General features: G+C 35.9%; 1 protein-coding gene across 1 annotated transcript; it reads right to left on the bottom strand.

The window, feature by feature from the left end:
- Nucleotides 1-9,079: 9,079 nt before the first annotated feature.
- On the bottom strand, nt 9,080-15,136 carry LOC132038464 (uncharacterized). The gene is made up of 4 exons (XM_059429130.1): nt 14,909-15,136; nt 14,654-14,777; nt 14,293-14,565; nt 9,080-9,393 (listed from the first exon to the last, which is right to left on the bottom strand). Exons 1-4 carry the CDS (start codon nt 15,134-15,136, stop codon nt 9,080-9,082), a joined length of 939 nt encoding a protein of 312 aa, XP_059285113.1.
- Nucleotides 15,137-21,237: the final 6,101 nt, after the last annotated feature.

The following is a 21,237-nucleotide window of genomic DNA, read 5'->3' as shown; positions in this document are numbered from 1 at the left end:
AAGAGGCTTCTTCGTTATCTAAAAGGAACCATTACCTATGGACTTCACTTCAAACATGGTAACTCTTCACAGTTACTCACTTACTCGGATATAGATTGGGGTGGTATTCCCGACACTAGGCACTCCACCTCAGCTTATGTTATTTTGCTTGGAAATAATCCAATCAATTGGTGCTCCAAAAAGCAACGTACTGTCGCTAGATCTTCCACAGAAGCAGAGTACAGGGCTTTAGCAAGTGTTGTAGCTGAGCTAAACTGGCTCACCAACCTGCTGCAAGAACTTCGAGTCAAGATGCCTTCTCCTCCCAAGGTTTTTTCCGATAACATCGGTGTCACTTACCTATGTCGCCATCCAGTCTTTCATAGTCAAATGAAACATGTAGCAATCGACTTTCATTTTGTCCATGACCAAGTTGAAAGTGGAAAAATTTCAGTTCATCACATTCCAACAGGAGCTCAACTAGCAGATGCTTTAACTAAAGCACTTCCCAAAAGGTCCTTTGTCAATCTCGTTAGCAACATTGGCCTCCCGTAAAATTGAGCCAATGTTGAGGGGCATGATAAGGATAAGGATGTCCAGTCCTAGTTCATTAGGATAAGTATCTGATTTGTATACGTATTTTAGTTCTTCTTATCTTTAGGTCTCTTAAGCTTACCAAACTCCTTTCTCTTATATACATGTACCTGTAAAAATACCATACGTTGTATCAATAATAACCAAGTCTTTCATAATCATATTCAACTCTTATAAGTAGCACGTTCAAATACTGAAGCGGAATATCGTACTCTAGCTTCGGCTGCAGCTGAAGTCACATGGGTCCAACAACTATTGTGTGATTTACACGTTTTCTTGAAAGAGCCAGCTCGATCTTACTTTGATAATATTGGCGCATTATATCTTGCTCAAAATCCAGTGTTGCATTCTCGAACGAAGCACGTTTCACTAGACTATCATTTTGTTCATGAGAAAGTTGCTTCAGGAAAAGTTGCTTCAGGAAATCTTCTAGTTCATCATGTCTCATCGTCCCAGCAACTTGCAGATATGTTTACTAAGTCATTACCTTCAACCAGGTTCACCAATTTGGTCACCAATCTGAACGTTCGATCCTCCTGCTCAGATTAAGAGAGGGTGTTAGGGAATATTTTGCACATATATAGAGGATCTACAGGATATTAGCGGATCTACAGGATATTAGCATTTACTATAATATATCTTAATTGATTGTATGTATCCTAGGATTTATTTCATTTCCATTCTTGTATTGTATAGTTATTGTGGATGTACTATAAATATATGAACCCACTGGTGTTGGATTATCACACCAAAACATATTCAATTCTTGGTAAAAGATATTAGTTTCAAGGTTTTCGAGTTTTGGTCTTGGCTTTAGAATGGTTATTCTTTTCTTTTTCTGGGTACTCTGTTCTTTTTCCACTTTGTAATTTTTGAAAAGCACTTGATCCTTATTGTTGGTATCTTACTCGATAGTTGGGGCCGGAAGTTTGTGGGGAAACTCGTTTTTCTATTTCCCTCTACTTGATTAATGTAATAATGAAGATTGTGTTTAGTTTTGCTCATGAATTGTTAATTTACGAAATCGTCTATTGTTGAAAGGTTTCAGGTACCAGAATTTTTCTTTTCTTGATGAAGTCATTTTACTTGATTAAATGAAGGCTGGAAAGTTGCAGCTTTTGGTGATATTTGTGTCATTTAAAGTTAATTGTAAAATAAATGTGCTTTTAGTTGAAAATTCTGAAATTGTTCTTGTTCTTGTTTTTGTCTTTTCGTTTGTGCTATACTTGTTTTACTTAGATTGACCATATTCATCAATAAGTCTTACTTCTAAGTAAGAGCGTCAGATTCGTTCCTTTGATATATACACATACTAAACTTACTCGCACCAACCATTTCACTATTACTCCTTTAACCATATGATCTGACAAAAAGTTTTAATAAATTCCAGATTTGCAAGGGCCTGAACGATTAACGAGGTTACGAATTGAGACTTATCTGATTGAAACACGTATGACTTAAATTTTTTTAATGTGTCACAATTATTGTCAGCTTGAGCAAAGGATACTAATCGCCATGTGGAATATGTTACTTCACTCTCTTATCATCGATCAATGAAGTTTTTAAGGATAATTGATGGCACTGTCTGCACTCAACCATTAGACTTCATGAAGAACATTATCTCCTCTGCATAGCTTTTTCTTCCCTGGTGGTCAAATTTGATGATATGCTTTGGCGATATTATCTACTCCCTCCATTTCAAAATAAATGAATTTTTAAAATATGACACACCCCTTAAGAAAGTAATTAGAGACATTAATCAAAGGGTAATTTGTCAATAATATCCTTTTGCTTTTTCTCAAACTTTTCTTAAATCTAGATATTGTCAATATTTGGGATTTGATTATAGTTGAAAATTTTATTAAAGAGAAGGGTAATTTTGAAAAATATTAATTAATAGTTAAAATTCATTCCTTTCGGACCATAAAAAAAGTGTCAAAAACTCATTTATATTAAAATGGAGGGAGTATTAAATAAAAAACCTGCTACGTGATTGAAATCGAAAGGATTGAACAAATGATCCAACTGCATAACTTTTTCTGTTCTATTACTTTCGTGATTGTGCCAATTGATGTATCATCCTCTGCCTTTATCTGTTTCTAAACTTCAGTATAAGCAGTAAAATATTCGCACATGCCATGTCACTGTTCCCAAAACCAAATTCTACTTGCAACAATTTGTTTTAATTAAATCCCGAAATAGCAAGATGCTCCTCCTGAATGATTAAATTAGGTAACAGAGGTGAATCTTCCACAGTCCACATTGCAATTATTTCATAAAGAAAAAGGACAAAATTCTTTTGATCCATTGCAATTAATTCTTAAACGAATAATTTTCAAGAATAAGACAATTACATGTGCGGTCTCCTCAGAATTAAGACCAAAGTGAACAAGACCAGTTCACTTATTAGGATGTCCAATTTCATTAGGACAAAGCCATTAGCACCGATAAACATGATCCAACGGTTCAAATTGAACAAAAAAAACATCTTAATCCCACAGTACAGTTGCAGCCACTTAAAAAAAAAAAAAAGTTGCAGCCACTTTGTCACGACCCAATTTAATTAAGTCGCGCGGGCACCTACCTTTCTCATCTCAGTAGGCGAACCCTCAACCCAACAATGGTAAAAACAAGAATAAACGATTAAATAAGCGGAAGAGGTAAAATCACGTAAGTCTGACGATATAATATAGAAATATGCGGAAGTAAGGAAAATACATCCTAGAGTCTGGTCTAACCATACAAGAGCATCTAACTAGAATCTACAAGTCTGGAATATCAATAATACATCAAGTCTGAATATGTCTCGAAATAGAAAATAAGACATAAATAAAGAAGAGTCTTCAAGGCAGCCGATGTCTCGTGCTCACCCTGTAGACTCTAAATTCTCGAAGCGACTATCAGCCGCGAGAAACAGAGGTCATTTCCATCTGGAATTCTGCATTCATAAAAGAATGCAGCAAGTGCAGGTCAGTACAAAACCACAATACTGATAGGCATCATAGGCCGACTAAGTTTAGCTAACATAATCCAAACAATAAAGTAAGATAAACAGGTAAATCAACAAGTATAAGTTAACACAAGCCAAAAACCAAGTACACGTCATCACCTGGTTGCAGCATCTAAACCCAAATGTGCCAAGTCTCAATATTTTCAATCCGAATCCAAATACACAAGTACATCATCTGAATGTCACAATAGAAGCCATAATGCAATGCAATGCAATGATGTATGGAATGTGAATGCAATGCAATGTTGTGTACACATGTACTCCGGACGGAAATCTCGACGTCTCGGTACCACAACCCATGGGGGACCCGCGAAGTCCATGTACCACTCGTTCCGGATCTTTTCCCAACGGTAACAAGACTCCGGATCTTTGCCCACAAAGGATTTTCATCAATACAACCCATAGGGAATCCGCGAAGTCCATGTACCACTCGTTCCGAATCTTTGCCCAACGGTAACGAGTTTTCGGATCTTTGCCCACGGAGGATCTTTATCAAATCATATCATATCATGTAAAATCACATCACCCGGAACCATTTCCCATCGGGCATTTAAAATATTTTCTCTTATAAATACCATAAGTCTTTCATTAATCAGTTCCAAACCATTTCCATCATGTATGAATGTATGAATGCATAAATGCTAAATCAATGCAATAAATTCCCACGAATATGCTATGGAAGCCACATACACTATAAGCCCTATCAAGACTTATATAAATCAACTTAACAATAAGCATGGTCAATCAATGAAGTCCAGTACCAAGCATGGGTACGCTAACAATATCATGAAAAGGCTACACAAGCCATATAGAACACTATCCTCGTATCAAACATCAACAAGTAAGATATCGCAATATCATGATCAAGATATATCAACAGACTCTAATGTCTACTATCTCCACGTGGTATCAAGCCAACAATAATGAAACGAGACAATCACAACACAACGGGGTGGCTAACCCCAATTGCACAATGGGGTCCAACCTAAGAAAATATCCAACCCAACTTTATACCCGAAGGTTTACATGCATTCTCCGAAAATATCATCTAAATATATACTTTGCTAAATGAAGTCTCACCAAAAGTAAACCGTAACCTACCTGGAAGGCCGAACAGCAACATCACCAACAATCACACCTTAGCTTTTCCTTTCCTTTGACCCTCGAGATCAAGAAAGTCCCATGGAAGAAACTTGAAGAACATCCTTGAATTCAGAGGCGGATCTAGGATTTGAAGGTGGCGGGTGCCACAATTTGTTTTTCAATGTACATCTTGTTAGGAACGTGTATTTGGGCCGGGTCATCTCTTTTGAGTTTTCGGGTCAACTTAATAGGCCGTTTTTTATTTGCAAATATAAAAATTACATCTCTAAAATCAAGAAACGAACATAATTAGCATCTAAAATAAGGAATCACACCTATTGATAATAGAAGTATAATCAACATTTTCACCAAAGAACTTACATCTTTTATGTATATTAAAAAATGAACTTACACAAGTAAAATAACATCTTCAATAAGGAAATTACACCAATCAAAATAAGAAAAATTATAGAAAAACTCTTCAATAAGTAAATTACACCCCATAAGTAAATGTAGAATTAGATAAACTATAAGTTCTCAAAAATAAATCATAAATTTCATGTTTTTTCTAAGCAATGCTTACGAAATTTCCATCACAATTTAAGTACTAAATTGATTTAAATTGAATTTAGCAATTATAGAAAAACACGAATTTTTATAATACACTCCCTCTGTCCATTTTTATTTTTCCACTATACTAAAATAGATGTCCACTTTTACTTGTAAGTTGTATAGTTTGAAAACCCAAGACATAATTTATCATTTTATACATTTTTTACCCTTATTATTAAGTACTCCAATTTATTTCTCATTTTATTTATGCTTATTAAGAGTGTCCCAAGTCAAATATAGACAAGTAAACCTGGATGGAGGGAGTAACCAACAAAAGAAATTATAAAAAAGTTGAATTTTGATCTCAATCTAAAATTCTTATTGAGACTCACAGATTTGAGATTAAGAGAAATGCTTAATTTAAGAGATTTTGAAGTTTCTATTTTGTGTGTTCTCATTAGAGATCGTAGATCAAGCGAGATAAAATAATAGAATAGAGGAAAGAAAATATAAATAATAAAAAGATAAATAGAAAATTGAGAGAGCCGAAAAGGGAAATGACTGGTACAAAGGAACTAAAAAGCAGAAAGAAAAACGGGAGTCGGAAAATGTTCAAGATAGATTCAAACTTGTGTCTACCAGCCATGGCACCTTTGTCTAATTTGCGATTGGGGGTGGCAGGATCAAATATTTAATCTAGTTTAAGCAAGTTGCAACATAGGTATATAAAAAATTTATCAATTTAAGGGGTTCCATGCCACCCCCACCCTAAAGGGTGGATCCGCCCCTGCTTGAATTCTCCCAAACCCAAGCTTTCAAGATGAGAGAAACCCCAAACAACATTAATAGCAAAAACGCCCAGCTGTTCTGCCTCGTTTCTGGTGCCAAACGATCCCAAAACTCGCTTTTGATGCCTCCAATGGATTTCTTGTGAAATTTCACTCAAGTTAGGCTTTTGAATCACTCCGTTTGACCTTATAATGAATGAGATAATTTGGTTTCAATATTTGAAAGAATGCAGATTTTTAAATACGAATTCAAAGGGCAATTTCATAATTAATCTAAAAAATCTGTCAACCCAATTCTTAGTAAAATGACCATAATTCCCTCATACGATGTCGAAACTCGATGATTTCAGTTGCTATGGTTCCGAAATTACGATACGGATATAATGGTTCATTCGAAACACAAATCAAAGACCGTTTGCTCAATATGGTACCCTTTATACTCAAATTGACGTCGAAACCGAAAACAATCACCATACAACCCAAACTTATCCAAAACTCATCGAAATCTAACCAAACTTTGTGGACATATCCAAAATCATCATACAAGCTTATTGGAACTTTCAAAACATTGACACGGGATCATCTTGACCTGATGTTGACCGTGGTCAACTCCAAAATTTAACTAGTTTCTCAACCAATGACCCCAATCACACCCGAACCCTTCGGGAACCAAACCAATGACACCACTAAATCATAAATCACGCTCCGGACCTAATGGAACTATTGGAATTTGATTATGGGCACGTTTACCCAAAAATCAACTTCGAGTCAAATGATTTTCGCTTTAAGGCCAAATTTTTTAAAAGTCATTCCAAAACCCAAAACCATACCTAGGGAACTGGCCCACTGGTCCCCGCGGGTCAAAATAGTACTAACAAGGCTTAGGGATGAATCAGCGGGGGCAAAAAATGGTAAAAACGCAATAACGACCAAATGGGTCGTTACACACTTATGCTTGCTTCAGGTTAGGCTGTTTACATCACACCTTTTGGAGTACCGTGTCACGCCCCGAAACACGGCACTCGGTGCCTTACTACATGTGACCGAGCGAATCACATGGCTTGCTGAATCATCATAAGGCATACATGACCGGAATATAGCATGAAAACATGACCTAAGCGAAACACGGCACTCGGTGCCTTACTACATGTGATCGAGCGAACCACATAGCTTGTTGAATCATCATGAGGCATACATGAGTAGAATATAGCATGGAAACATGATGGGCATCAATAAAACATGATAAGTCATAATATTTAATAAGATGCTTGTTTAAAAAGAGAGTGCGGAAGTATCATAACTGAGCCAAAAGCTAGCTATTCTACTCTGAGTATCTGACATGACATAACTGACTGACTAGTCTATGAAACCTCTAATCATGAGTCTGAACTGCTAAAAAATACTTACTGGGACAAGGCCCCCAGCATACCTTTAATACATAGATGATATAAAGTAAATAACTAACTAAACCCCGAAGGAGATGGGGATCACCAATGAGCTGATACGTGCAAATCCTACTGAGCAGATGCATCATCCTGTAAATCCATACCTGCATCGTGAAATGTAAGCCCCCGAGCAAATAAAAGGGAACTTCAAAGATATTGAATGTACTGGTATGTAAAGCAACTGAAAGAATAAGCATGGCACAAGAAGTCACAATGGTAAAAGCTGAAACTGAAATTGAAACTTGGTTGTGGCATGAACATGGATACACATATATAAATAACATGAGTAAAATATCTATGGGAGAGCATTAGTATGATCGCCATCTAACCACCACGTTAGCACTTAGCGTCTGATCTCTGTCCGATCAGCTAAGCCATCATGTACCTTGCCAGGGTACAAGACATGAACATGACATGAATGGATCCAAATCCCTCAATGGGGAAAATATGAAGGAATCGTCCTATGCGAGCGGAGCGATCCTTATCCTATATTGGCATATGTAGTTTCAGGTATGAAACCTTCTCGGTAATCTGTGCAACTCTCAAATACATGAACATGGATATAGTTGGCTTCATGAGTTATACAAATTGCTGGTAAACATGATTCTTGCTTTGTATTATAACATGAAGGTGATATACAATATAAATTGTATGAAAACATGGCGACATGTAGGATTTTTAGGAATTTAAGCATAATAATTCATATCTAGCATATAAGGACCCACGAAATTCAAAGTATATGTTTTCACGGATTATGGACAGATTCTCAATAACCAAAAGGGACTATTAAGAATACAATAACGAAGTAATCATACAAACATAGTATGTCATGGTACATGTACTTAGGGTTATCATGAACATGGCTAAAACCCTAGTTTTAGTGTAACTTGTATAATCATGGAAGAACGTGGGCTGGGGAAGAATAAAGATGTTCCCACACGTGGATAGAAACTCTACATACCTGGTAATGCTCCAAAACTTGTAGTAGAATTCCAAAAGATTAAACCTTGAGCCGTGAGACGGGTTTTCTTGAAAACCCTAGGTTAAGAATGATGAACTCTTATTTAGAAATCATGGATACATGCTAGAATTCACTTGGAATGGTTGGAATAGTCTTACCTTATTGTTTTGGATTGTTGGGAGAAGAAAACCTTCGTGCTAGGGCTTGGGAGTATGAAAAATAGAATAAAAAGGCTGAGCTGGGGTATTTATACTTAACTAGGTCGGGGCATTATATGGTCCGTATAAAGTTATACGGTCCGTATAAACTAACCGTATATAACAATGGTCAAAATCCCAGACACTGGAATTTCAAATGAGTTTTACGGACCTAAAATACGGTCCGTATAATATTATACGGACACAAAGTATGGTCCGTATAATATTTTAGAACTTTGAAAGAAACTGAAATTTTTCCACCTATGTAACACGGACTGATTATACAGTCCGTATAATTGGTCATATAAATGGGATTTTGCTGAACTGAGACGAATTTATTTCCCACACTTCTCATTTCGTCTTCTAAGTCTCAAATCATAAACGTAACCTAGTTTAAAGGTATGAGATGTTACATACCGCCCTTCCCCGAATGCTGCTAATGCGAGATGCTTTGGGTACCTGGCTGCCCTTTAATCGCAAGGTTGCCATGTAGAGGCAGTCAACAAAGACAAATCCTTCCAACCCAACTTCAAACACCCATTTTCCTCAACCAAAGTATACCCTCTTGGAAACATCCCTAGCAACAAACTACCTTGTGCAGCTGGAGTACCCGATAATGAAATGGGCAAAAACCCGACCCGTTTCAACTCATCACCCCATCTTTCTACAGGTACCTCCCCAGTCCTCTTGGGCCCACCTACAGCTACAATATTCCTAATTTTACTACCAAACAACTGTTGTTCCACCATATGCCTCTCTACACTCTCCTCACTTAATCCATCCCCTAATGCATCAAATAAAGCTGAATAATAATGCAATGCCTCAACAAACCGGCCCCAAAAATTCGAGTCTGCAACTTAAATGACCCAAAAAGTGTGTTTGTGCACCAAAATAACCCATAAAAAGAAAAAAGCTACCAAAGTACCTTTTGCGCACTAATTTAGTGCGCAATAGGGGTTTAATAAAACGCCCCACATTTTCCCCACCCGATCGGTCCCCCCATGTTTAAAAAAAATAAAAAAAAAACGCCATTAAAGCACAAAAACCCGAGGTCCCACATTCAAAAAACATCATTTTCGTGTTATTTGTTTAACCCTAAAGTCAATATTCTTGGTATATTCAAGTCAAGGAACAAGTTTCAAAGCTTGAATTTCGGAATAAAGCGGCGTAGAACTCGATTTCAAAAACAACCTTTAATCTCGGTATTTTACTATGAATTTTCTATTACATTGTTAAAAATATTATTATCCTAAGCAAGATTAATGTTTAATAGTTGCGGATTTCGAAAAAAAATATTACGCAAGAAAACAGCGCGCAATAGGGCTGTCCAGTGAGTTTTTTTCATTTTTAATTTTAATTTTTTTTGTTAATTATTCGTTAATTGTTTGATTAGCTAATTGTAAATTATTTTATAATGATATGTTAATCTTTAATTATTTGTTAATTGTTTGATTAGCTAATTGTTAATTATTTGATAATGATATGTTAATCTTTAAATTTTTGTTGATGATTTGTTAATTGTTTGATTATAGGAAAATATACTAATCTCCTAATAATATATTTATTTATAAAATTGTTTAATCCATGTTAATTATTAATGTGCTAATTAGTTATCTAATTTTATATGCTGATCTAACTTTTTTTTGCTAATTAGTTATCTAATTTTATGTGCTAATTATTTATCTAATTTATGTGTTAATGTGCTAATTAGTGGTCTAATTAATTATCATATACTGAGGAGCCTCAGCAGCTCAGATGGTATCGGCTGGAGTTGACTAGGCTCACTGATTTCATGCCGAACAAGCATGATTTTTGGGGATAGATGTCACGCCCCGAACCATGGCCTGGGCGTAACACGACACTCGGTGCATGACTGCATGTGACCGAGCAAACCACATGGCTTGCTGAATCATCATGAGGCATACATGAGCGGAAATATAATATGAAACATGATGGGCTTTAAGAAAACATATGAAGTCATAGTAATTATAAAATACTTGTTTAAAAACAAGAGCGCGGATAATACCATAACTGAGCCAAAATGGCTAACCGACTCTGAAAGTCTAACATGACCCAACTGACTTGTCTAGTCTATGAAACCTCTAGCATGAGTCTGAACATAAAACGTACTTGCTGGGACAAGGCCCCCAAAGATACCTTTAATGCATCAATGAAATAAGGTAAACAACTGACTAAACCCCGAAGAGAACGGGGCTCACCCAAAAGCCGATACGAGATTTGTCCTGCGAAGCAAAGGTGCGTCGTCCCCGTAAGTCGGCACTGCGCATCGTGAAATGCAGGCCCCCAAGGCAAATAAACGGGGACGTCAGTACTTTGAATGTACTAGTATGTAAACACATGAGAGAAATAGCAGGCACATGATACATAAACATGAAATTGAAACTGAAACTGAATACTGAAACTGAACATAAACATGAGTACTGTAAGCATGAAATAATCTGTAATACCGACATGAACCACCACGGGGAGAAATGTGGAGTCTGATCTCGGCCCGATCAGCTAAGCCATCTCGTACCTTGCCAGGGCACGAGACATGCACATGACATGAATGGATCCAAAATCCCTCAATGGGGAAAACATGAAGGAATCGTCCTAACTGGGTGGAGCGAACCTTATCCTACGTTGGCATACGTAGTTTCAGGCTATCTGAGCCTTCTCGGTATTAACACAACTCCCGAACATGAAAATAACTGAAGACATGATTTCTGAGTCTTGATATGAACATGGGTACATGAAGACATGGCAATAAATGTATATATACGAGCTTTTCACGGAAATAAGCAAAATATCTCATACCTTGTGTTATAGAACCCATGGGATGCAAGTTATGGGTTTTCATAGATTACGGACTGGGTCTCAATCACCAAAACAAGAATTAAGACTAATCAAACGGAATTGTAACTGACCATATAATATACATCATGGTTCAAGTGTCTAGGGTTTATCATGAATATACCTAGAATCCTAAAACTTGGTGTGTAATCATGGAATACTGAAACATGGGGAAGAACAAGGATGTTCCCACACGTGGATAGTGCCTACATACCTTGACTTCCTGCTTTTGAGCGTATCACAATGTCCTTCAATCCCTTCGACTTTAATCTATAGCAATACAGGTCATAGGGATTCTATATTAGCAACAATAACCATGCTTTGATCATCTAAGCATTTTATCAAACACTTGGTGGGCATGAAGCTCCACAACCTTCATTAATGGTGTTTTCTTCACCCAACCCCCACTCTATTACTTCTACTGATTCTACAATCTCAATTAGATGTAATTAACATCATTCCTCATCACCCACATGAATACAACAATCTCAAGTCAACAATCCAAAAACTCTAGCATAGTTCATATAATTCTCTTTATCAAACCCATTTACTATTCTCCCAAGAACTCATCAATTCACAACTATAAATGATTAGAGAGTAGAAACATTACCTTTTTGAAGTCCAATCCTCTTGAATTCGGGTTCTAGGGTTTCCACATCCAACAATAATGTTCCAATCCTAACTCTACGGATTAGAAGAGTTTACTCAAGTTAGAAAGGGATTAGGGACTTGAATTCAACCTAGAATCATGATAAAACTTACCTTGGAAGGTTCTTGAGGTTTGGGACTTGTCCTCAATGAATTTAGGGTGATATTTCGTGAATGGGGTGTTGGGGAAATAAACCCCAAATCTTAAATATAACTTAAAATGCGTAAACCCGACTTTTGACCCGAAACCTGACCTTTTATGCGTCGGTTCCGTGATGCACGTGCATCGCGTGACCCTCTGCAGGTCAATATTCAGAGAGGGTGTTTTTTTGCATTTGGCCCACGACGCGGGGCCATCTCACGCTCCCGCACGCGCCCTCAAAAGCGACATGTATTGGTTCTGCACAGTGTTCAGTAAAATAGGTATAACTTCTTGTACATAGCTCTATTCAAGACCCATAATATACCGTTGGAAAGCTATTTCAAAGGGATACAACTTTCATTCAGGAAGTTTGCCCAAATTCCTAATTAATAAAGGGTTTATGGTCGTTGGAAGTAAGACCTTCTACAAACTCACTTGCAAACATGCCCCGTAGAGTGGCTTCCAACTTTGCTTTGCCCAAAGACGTTTCTTATGACTTGATTAGCTTTCAAAACACTTTATAAAATCCTCATATTGGTTCCATTATATTATCGTCTTACGAGTCAAACCTTAGCCCAAAGCTACGAGGTGTTACAACAGACTCGGGTGTCGTTGGTTTCCCTCTGTACTCACTTGCGCCTCATAGACATCCAATATCCTATTACGGAGGACACGCCTCAGGTGGAGGTCGATCGTCATGCCCGTCTATACTTACTCATCATATTCAGGGGCAGAGGCGGATCCAGGTTTTAAATTCTATGGGTTCAATCTTAAGACTTTTAGTATTGAACCCATTATATTTTTAAGGTTATGGGTTCATATCTTCTATATATTATAATTTTAATAATTTTTTACACATAAATTTATGTTCTGCGTCGAAAGTTAGGAGTTCAACTGAACCCCCATTTATAATGCTGGATACGCCCCTGTTCGGAGGCATCTTGTTCCCGAACATCGGGTTCCCATATGAGCTTACGGTATTTGCTATATATGGAGGATCTGGGCCAGTTGGGATGTTATAGGTGGGGAGCTGCTGTTCTGGCTTACCTATATCGATCACTATGTCGAGTCAGATACGCGGATTAGATATCCCCAGTTTTTCAGTGATTCAGATATCTCTTCTTTCTTTCATGTTCGAGGATGAACATGTGTTTAAGTGGTGGATGATGTAACGACCCGTCGAGTCATTTTGGTTGTTTTCCGATTTTTATCTATTTTGCCCTTGTGGACCCGCCCCTTTTCTTGCTTTGGTTCGTTGTGTAGTGGGCTTGGTTGGCACAATTCCTGAGGTGGTTAAAATACCTTTAGTTGGAAAATTTACTGAGTTAAAAAATCTTTAAGTGTTGGGTTGACTTTAGGCATCATCGGGGGTAATTGTGACATTTTGGGAATTTCATCGATTCCATTAACTCCAGAACGTCGAATATAGGCTGATTGTGTATTTGGTTCAATTCCCGAGGGTCTTGGGGGCATTTTGGTCATTTGGTTGGAAAGTTGGTCTTTGGCCGTTAGGGGTCGACTTAGTCAACCAGACCTCTTTTGGGAATTCCGAGTGTGCGAGTAAGTTCGTAGCGCGTTTTTACATATATCTGCATATTTGGTTTGTATCTGGGAGGTTCCAGGAGAGTCTCGGGATTTCGGGTTGTGAGAATCAAAAATCAGATTTTTGGCTGGTTATGGTGTACGCTGAAACAAACCCGAAATAACTAGTTCACACACAAGGAAACTGACTTGTAGTATTGCAATTACTAAACAGAATTACTAGGAAATAGCAATGGAAATTACCTAGAAGAACTGATAAGAAGAAGGGGATGAGAGTCAGAGAACGGGAGATGAGAGACGCATACTTTGCCGAAGCATCACAATACGCATAACCATTTCCTTCAACCCCTGGTCCCTTTTAACCTCTTGCTAATTGGGCCTGGAACCCAAATAAAACTCTCCAATATTTTACTCAGACCAATAATTCCAATTGAATCAGTCTCATTCACTACTTCTAGCCCAGATGCCCTTATAAAGTTAGCTTGTTCACAACAATACTTTCTTCCTCAAAAAGAACCTTGTCCTCATGGTTCGAGTAAAGCCACACTGACATTAACATGGTAATTTTGTCCAGGCTTGGATGTTTGTCCAGAGTTGTTGCTCTAGTGTGAAGATAAAACCAAGAGCTGTCAACCTTAAAGACTGATAAATCAATTTCAGTGGCCTTTGCAGATTCTAAACTACCAACATGAATAACAGAAGCCACAACTCCTACAGTTACCTCCGGCTCCTTCTTGTTAAATCCAACAAATTCCAATACCTGCTTTATATCTAGAGAGCAGTGAGCATCAATAACAGTGACTAATTAATTCATAGTAATAAACATAGTGCTTAAGGATTGTAGTAGTTTCATTCATACAAGCACCACTGTGTCCACTAACCAAGATAGAATAGCTTTTGTCCTTACTAATCACTTCCCAGCTGGTAGTTAAAGAAGCAATATCAAGTGAAGCTAAAATCACCAATTCAACCTCAGTTGGCCACTTTGCATGGACATGGGCATATTAAAATTACAAACAGAACGAATATCTGGTAAATAGTTTCATAAGCTATAATCTGTCCATCAAAAGGGTCGGCCATGGAGAAACGCCATTGCAATGGAATTGATAAGCACTTTTGATGTCAAATGATGAAGATCAAAGTTGTTGATAGAGAGAGGCTCATTGCATATAAACAGATTAGTTATGGCTTTTGAGATTGCCTCAAGAACACCATCCCTGTCTTCAAGAATTATTACATAGAAAGTACCTCCTCCAGGATCAAAGACTATAACCATTTCCAAAGTAACTTGGCCTCTCGAAAATTTCCCAGTTTGCCCAACTTTGACACCAGAAACAAACATTTTTTTTTTTTAATGAGAACCACCAGAGGTGGTATTTTATTCAAAATAAAATAGTCTGTACAGCCAACCAAACAGGTTGGAAAATAAAGAAAACAAAACAAAACATGCAGAACTAACAACATAAACAAGCTAATCAACTAGAAACTCCTGGAAACTTGACTTTCCTCCAATATTCACACCTCAGAACTCTCACCAGGTGTATGGATTTTAGTCTGTGAATTTTCTTCTAGGATCCAGGTTTGTAGTTCATATGGCTTCTATAGTTGTCAGATTGCGTTATGAAGTGGAAATGCCATGCAAAATGAATCAAAACACCCTCTATATTAGTTAACATCCTTCACATAGGGAATGAGTATGAAACACACTAATACCACCCTACATGAGATCTATTAACTAGTATAGAAGATGTGAAATATAAGATCTCTGGCATTCTATAAATAGTTGCAGATCATGATGTCTGCATAAGTGCACAAACTGTACTATGAGTTGCTGCAAATGTCGTATCAAGTCCCCCTGTCCCTTGTGTATCTGATTCTTAAGTTTGGGACTTGAGCTTTATCCATATTGATCAATTTCTTGCTGCATTAGGTAAATCCTGAAAGTTATGAAACTGTGCTATACCTACAAAATCAAAAGCTAAGTTAGTCGAAAAATCTGCCACTGCATTTCCTTTTCTGAATATGTGTTGAATCTGTGTGATCTGATTCCTCCTCATTCTATTGATCTCCTTAACTATTAGTATAATGCTCCAAGGTGCTTCCCATTCACCAGATATAAACTTCTTCATGGACAAGGAATCAGTTTCAACTATTAATGGCCACAGATTGTGCCTTTCATAGTATGCAATTCCATCCCTCAGAGCCACAGCTTCTCTAACCAAACTTGTTCCATCATCAGTAAGTGTCCTTCCTTCAGCATATATAAGATCACCACTATCATTTCTAACACAAAATGCAACTGAGCTAGGACCAGGATTACCCTTTGCAGCTCCATCAGTATTCAGTTTGAACCATCCTGTAGGTGGAACCTCCCATCTAACAATAACACAAGTGATGCAAGGTTGGAAACTTTCCACATATTCAACCGGAACGGACTTGTGCAATTCCTTCTCTGTTAATTTTGCCAGCAGCATCTGGAACAACATCATGATATTGAGCAATGGCTAATGCGTCAGTAAAAACTTCAGTTGACGGCCTCGTAAAATAGCAAGTCCTATAATTATTCACTGGAGGTGAGGAACCGCTTTCAGCGAGACGAGCAGGAAAATTAGTTAATGACCACTGCGATTGTACAAAGTTAACAAGACTTATTGCAGGATATGTCATTCTTATGTTCTCCGAAATTGCATCGAGTGCCAAACTCATGCACTGAGAAGGGAACAGAAACAGTCCCTTTAAGTTCTTCTCTCAATCCTTATACCGAGTGTTTGTGTTCAAGTGAGTATAACCTGTTAGAGCCTTGGAATTATTCCTAGATCCCAAGCACAAAGATCTGTTGTAGTTCCACGAACTGTGCCAATAGAGTGATTCCCACCAGGATGAAATGGAAATCGATTCCAAAGACGTTGATCAACGAATGTGTTATCAATATGACAAGCTGATTTCTCAAGGATTTCCTTGAAATCTTCCACGAGTATGGTTGAACAATCCTTGCAAGGACTGTATAATTTCAGCGAAGAAGCAATATGTGGTAAACGCACCACTATTAAAATATCTTCATCATGGTCTACGCCCTCATTATATTTTCCATGCTCAACGTCAGGCATTATTTCATCCGAAGACAATTCACCTGTTGGAATATCATCCTCATTCTCCATAAGAAATTTATCTAGCTATAGATCCGCAAAAGTCTCCGGTTCCATGAGCAAGTCAGCAAGATACATGTCTTCCAAGGTCACAATTTCAATTTACCGTTCACTAGAGCTATGATCAAGAGTAGTTGCATTAACGTACCTCTCCTACAGTTCTCTTTGGGGACGCCCATCGAACAGTTGGATTCCGTTGCTTTCAGTACATGTAGCTTCTTCGTCGGTAATTTCAACCGTGGTATTTGATTGCGCATCAACAAATAGTGTGGGACAACAACTATTTAACATTTCATCGAACACCTTGTTAACACCTAATTTTTTATCTTCCATAATTTATTTTAATTACTCAGAGCCCTTGGATGACAAGCAAGATAAATCATGCATCTTAGAGATCAAAATAACTTCATAAAATTGCTTAGGTTAATGTTTTTACTCCTTTAAATTGATAAATTAATTTTTAGGATGTTATAGGTCATTTAGGAATTAATTGGTACATTTTGTGACATGAGGTATTTGTTAAATTTAATCAAAGAAAAGCAATTTTAAAATAATCATTTATTCAAATGTCTAAATTGTCAAAAGTCAAATTAGCAAATACATTATTCCCCTTAATCCAAGGAGTTTGAGTAATTAAAATATTTGACAATTTTACCCCTTAATCTTTAATTTTGTGTAATTGTATGATTTGTTAAAATTATTCATAATTGTCTATAAATGTTTTAATTAGGCTAACTAATCAATTAGAGGGTCACTATTGCAAATTGGTTTTAATTATTTAAATTTTTACATTATGGCCACAATTGAACCAATCAATTCATGATTGAGGTAATTGGGGTCATTCCTGCAAATTTGGCCTCCTGGTGACTTTAATTGAGATGGCCAAATTAATTTGGCTCGAATTAATTAAGGTCATTAATGTGATTGATCTTTAATTGACTAATTTAGCCAAAAGTGGCGTAATTGCAATAATCAATTAGATTTAAGGCTATATTCGCGAAATTGAGCTTGTTTATGCAATTAGACATATTTTAAAATTTCTTAATAAGTTAATTACGTCCCAATTTGTTTATAATTAAAATACTATGGTTGATAATCGATATTCTTGGTATTTGTCCATGTGTTAAACTACCCGTGTTACCCCCAAGCACGTTTATACATTTAGATATACATAATATATATATATATATATATATATATATATATATATATATATATATATATAAAATAAAAGTGAGAAGCTCCTATCTCCAAAGTTAGATTACTATTTTATCCCTACACTAAATTAAAATCTAATTAAATATCTAATTAATTAAAAGTTAAAAGACCAAAATAGCCACGTAAAAATTATGGACTTTTTTACCCTTTTAAAAAAAATCCTTCTATTTTGCAACTAAGTCCAAAAATGCAATTTCAATGTTTGTTATAGGCTTTTGAAGTCTAAGTCGTAATGTTCAGAAAATTTATTTTGATTCACTCAACAAGTCAAACATTAAGAATTAGTACATTGTATGAGGTATCCTTTAAAGATGTAGCTATTAATATTTATAAATTAATCTCTAAAGATACCTCATACAACGTACCCATTAATAGTACCATTCACCCCAAGAAACTACTCCTAGGGGATTGAAGAGGCAGAAGTTACGTTTGGGGCAGGGGCGGATCCACCCTTTAGGGTGGGGTGGCATGGCACCCCCTAAATTGATAAATTTTTTATATACCTATGTTACAATTTGTTTAAACTAGATTAAATATTTGATTCTGCCACCCCCAATAGCAAATTAGACGAAGGTGTCATGGCTGGTAGACACAAGTTTGAATCTATCTTGAACATTTTTCGACTCTCGTTTTTCTTTATGCTTTTTAGTTCCTTTGTACCAGTTATTTCCCTTTTCGGCTCTCTCAATTTTCTATTTCTCTTTTTATTATTTATATTTTCTTTCCTCTATTTTATTATTTTATCAGTGATCTATGATCTCTAATGAGAACACACAAAATAGAAACTTCAAAATCCCTTAAATTAAGCATTTCTCTTAATCTCAAATCTGTGAGTCTCAATAAGAATTTTAGATTGAGATCAAAATTCAACTTTTTTATAATTTCTTTTTGTTGGTTACTCCCTCCGTCCGGTTTACTTGTCTATATTTGACTTGGACACTCTCAATAAGCATAAATAAAACGAGAAATGGATTGGAGTACTTAATAATAAGGGTAAAAAATATATAAAATGGTAAATTATGTCTTGGGTTTTCAAACTATACAACTCACAAGTAAAAGTGGACATCTATTTTAGTATAGTGGAAAAATAAAAATGGACGGAGGGAGTGTATTATAAAAATTCGTGTTTTTCTATAATTGCTAAATTCAATTTAAATCAATTTACTACTTAAATTGTGATGGAAATTTCGTAAGCATTGCTTAGAAAAAACATGAAATTTATGATTTATTTTTGAGAACTTATAGTTTATCTAATTCTACATTTACTTATGGGGTGTATTTTACCTATTGAAGAGTTTTTCTATAATTTTTCTTATTTTGATTGGTGTAATTTCCTTATTGAAGATGTTATTTTACTTGTGCAAGTTCATTTTTTAATATACATAAAAGATGTAAGTTCTTTGGTGAAAATGTTGATTATACTTCTATTGTCAATAGGTGTGATTCCTTATTTAAGATGCTAAATTATGTTCGTTTCTTGATTTTAGAGATGTAATTTTCATATTTGCAAATAAAAAACGGCCTATTAAGTTGACCCAAAAACTCAAAAGAGATGGACCCGGCCCAAATACACGTTCCTAACAAGATGTACATTGAAAAAAAAATTGTGGCACCCGCCACCTTCAAATCCTAGATCCGCCTCTGGTTTGGGGGAAAGGAAGTGAAAAAGCCGAGGGCTGTTTGTATCAATTTTTGTGGCTTTATAGTCTTCTTTTGTGGAAGCTCATTCATTCTCATTTGATTTGCAATGTCATTTCAAAATTATCCCTTTGTTACTTTAGATTTTGTTGCACTCGATTATTTGATGGGTTCCAAAGTAAAATGAATACTTTGGCATCTGGAACATAACTAGCTAATCCGTCATATATAAAATTTGTGATAGTTGCACATTTTCTTTTCATTACAATTCAGAAATTTCATCTAGGTGAGTTAAGGCCAGATGCTTTTTTATTTCGTTTTTGTCTTCTTTTTGATATTATTTGTACATTTGGAGGTCTTATCAAATTATACATTTTCGATTACTTAGCTTTTTTATAACTATCTTCGTCATGTTGACCATTGTCGTCATCCTCACTATCCTCAATTAATCTAATTCTTCGAGAGGTAACTTTGAATTCTAAATCTCCTTGCAGGTTAACAAGTCCAGGGGATCTTAAGCCGTTCTTTCAAGGGAGCATTACTTGTCTTGGCGAAAAGGTGATCATATCATATTTTATATTCTTTCTTGGTAAAACTTAAGATGTCTAGCATATCATTAATTTCTTAAGGCAACGAATCTTCGTATATTATACCACCAATATTATTTTAATGTACCATGTATCATTATTTAAGCAGATGGTGTTTCAACTTTATCTTTCAAATATTGGACTGTATTTCAGTTAATTTACTCTTTATTTGAAGTATTAGTATATTATTCATTATTTTTAATAAGAAGGTTTTTGTTGCTTTCTTTTCGTAAAGTAATTATTGGTACTTTGTAGTCTCAATTTGATTCGTCAAGGTTCACATATTTGGTATCATCTATTTTATGATGAATACTGTTTAATTTACAAAATTAAATATTAATATTTTTTAATAGAATATGTGATAACTATTAAAACAATATTAACAAATTAAAATGTTTAAAATGGAATTGTACCAAAGACACATTTGCTTAAAATGCGGGATAAGGCACTATTACCCCCCCGAACTATACCCGAAGTTCCTACGACACACCTTACCTTTCCTTTGGTCCTATTACCCCCCTAAACTTATTTAAGCGGAATAATTACCCCCCTAAACTTATTTAAAACGGAATATTTACCCTCCTAAACGCTGACGTGGCAAAGAGAGTGTGTTTCACTCTCTTTGAGAGAGTGAGACACATAAAAACGGGAAAACTTAATGTTTTCTTAAAAATCTATATTTTCTTAAAATATGAAAATAAATCTAGTTTTCCAAATTTAGTTTTAAAAAAACGGGTTTTCCACATTTTAAAAAAATAATTAATTTTTCCAAAATTTTATAAAAATTTAGTTTTTTCACATTTTGACAAGAAAACACTTTTTCCGGATTTTATTTGAAAAATAAAAGTGTCCTA

This window comes from Lycium ferocissimum, chromosome 11 (assembly GCF_029784015.1).
Source record: "Lycium ferocissimum isolate CSIRO_LF1 chromosome 11, AGI_CSIRO_Lferr_CH_V1, whole genome shotgun sequence".
Lineage (NCBI taxonomy): Eukaryota > Viridiplantae > Streptophyta > Magnoliopsida > Solanales > Solanaceae > Lycium > Lycium ferocissimum.
The sequence above is the reverse complement of the archived record's forward strand: the minus strand, read 5'-3'. Positions and strand labels throughout refer to the sequence as shown.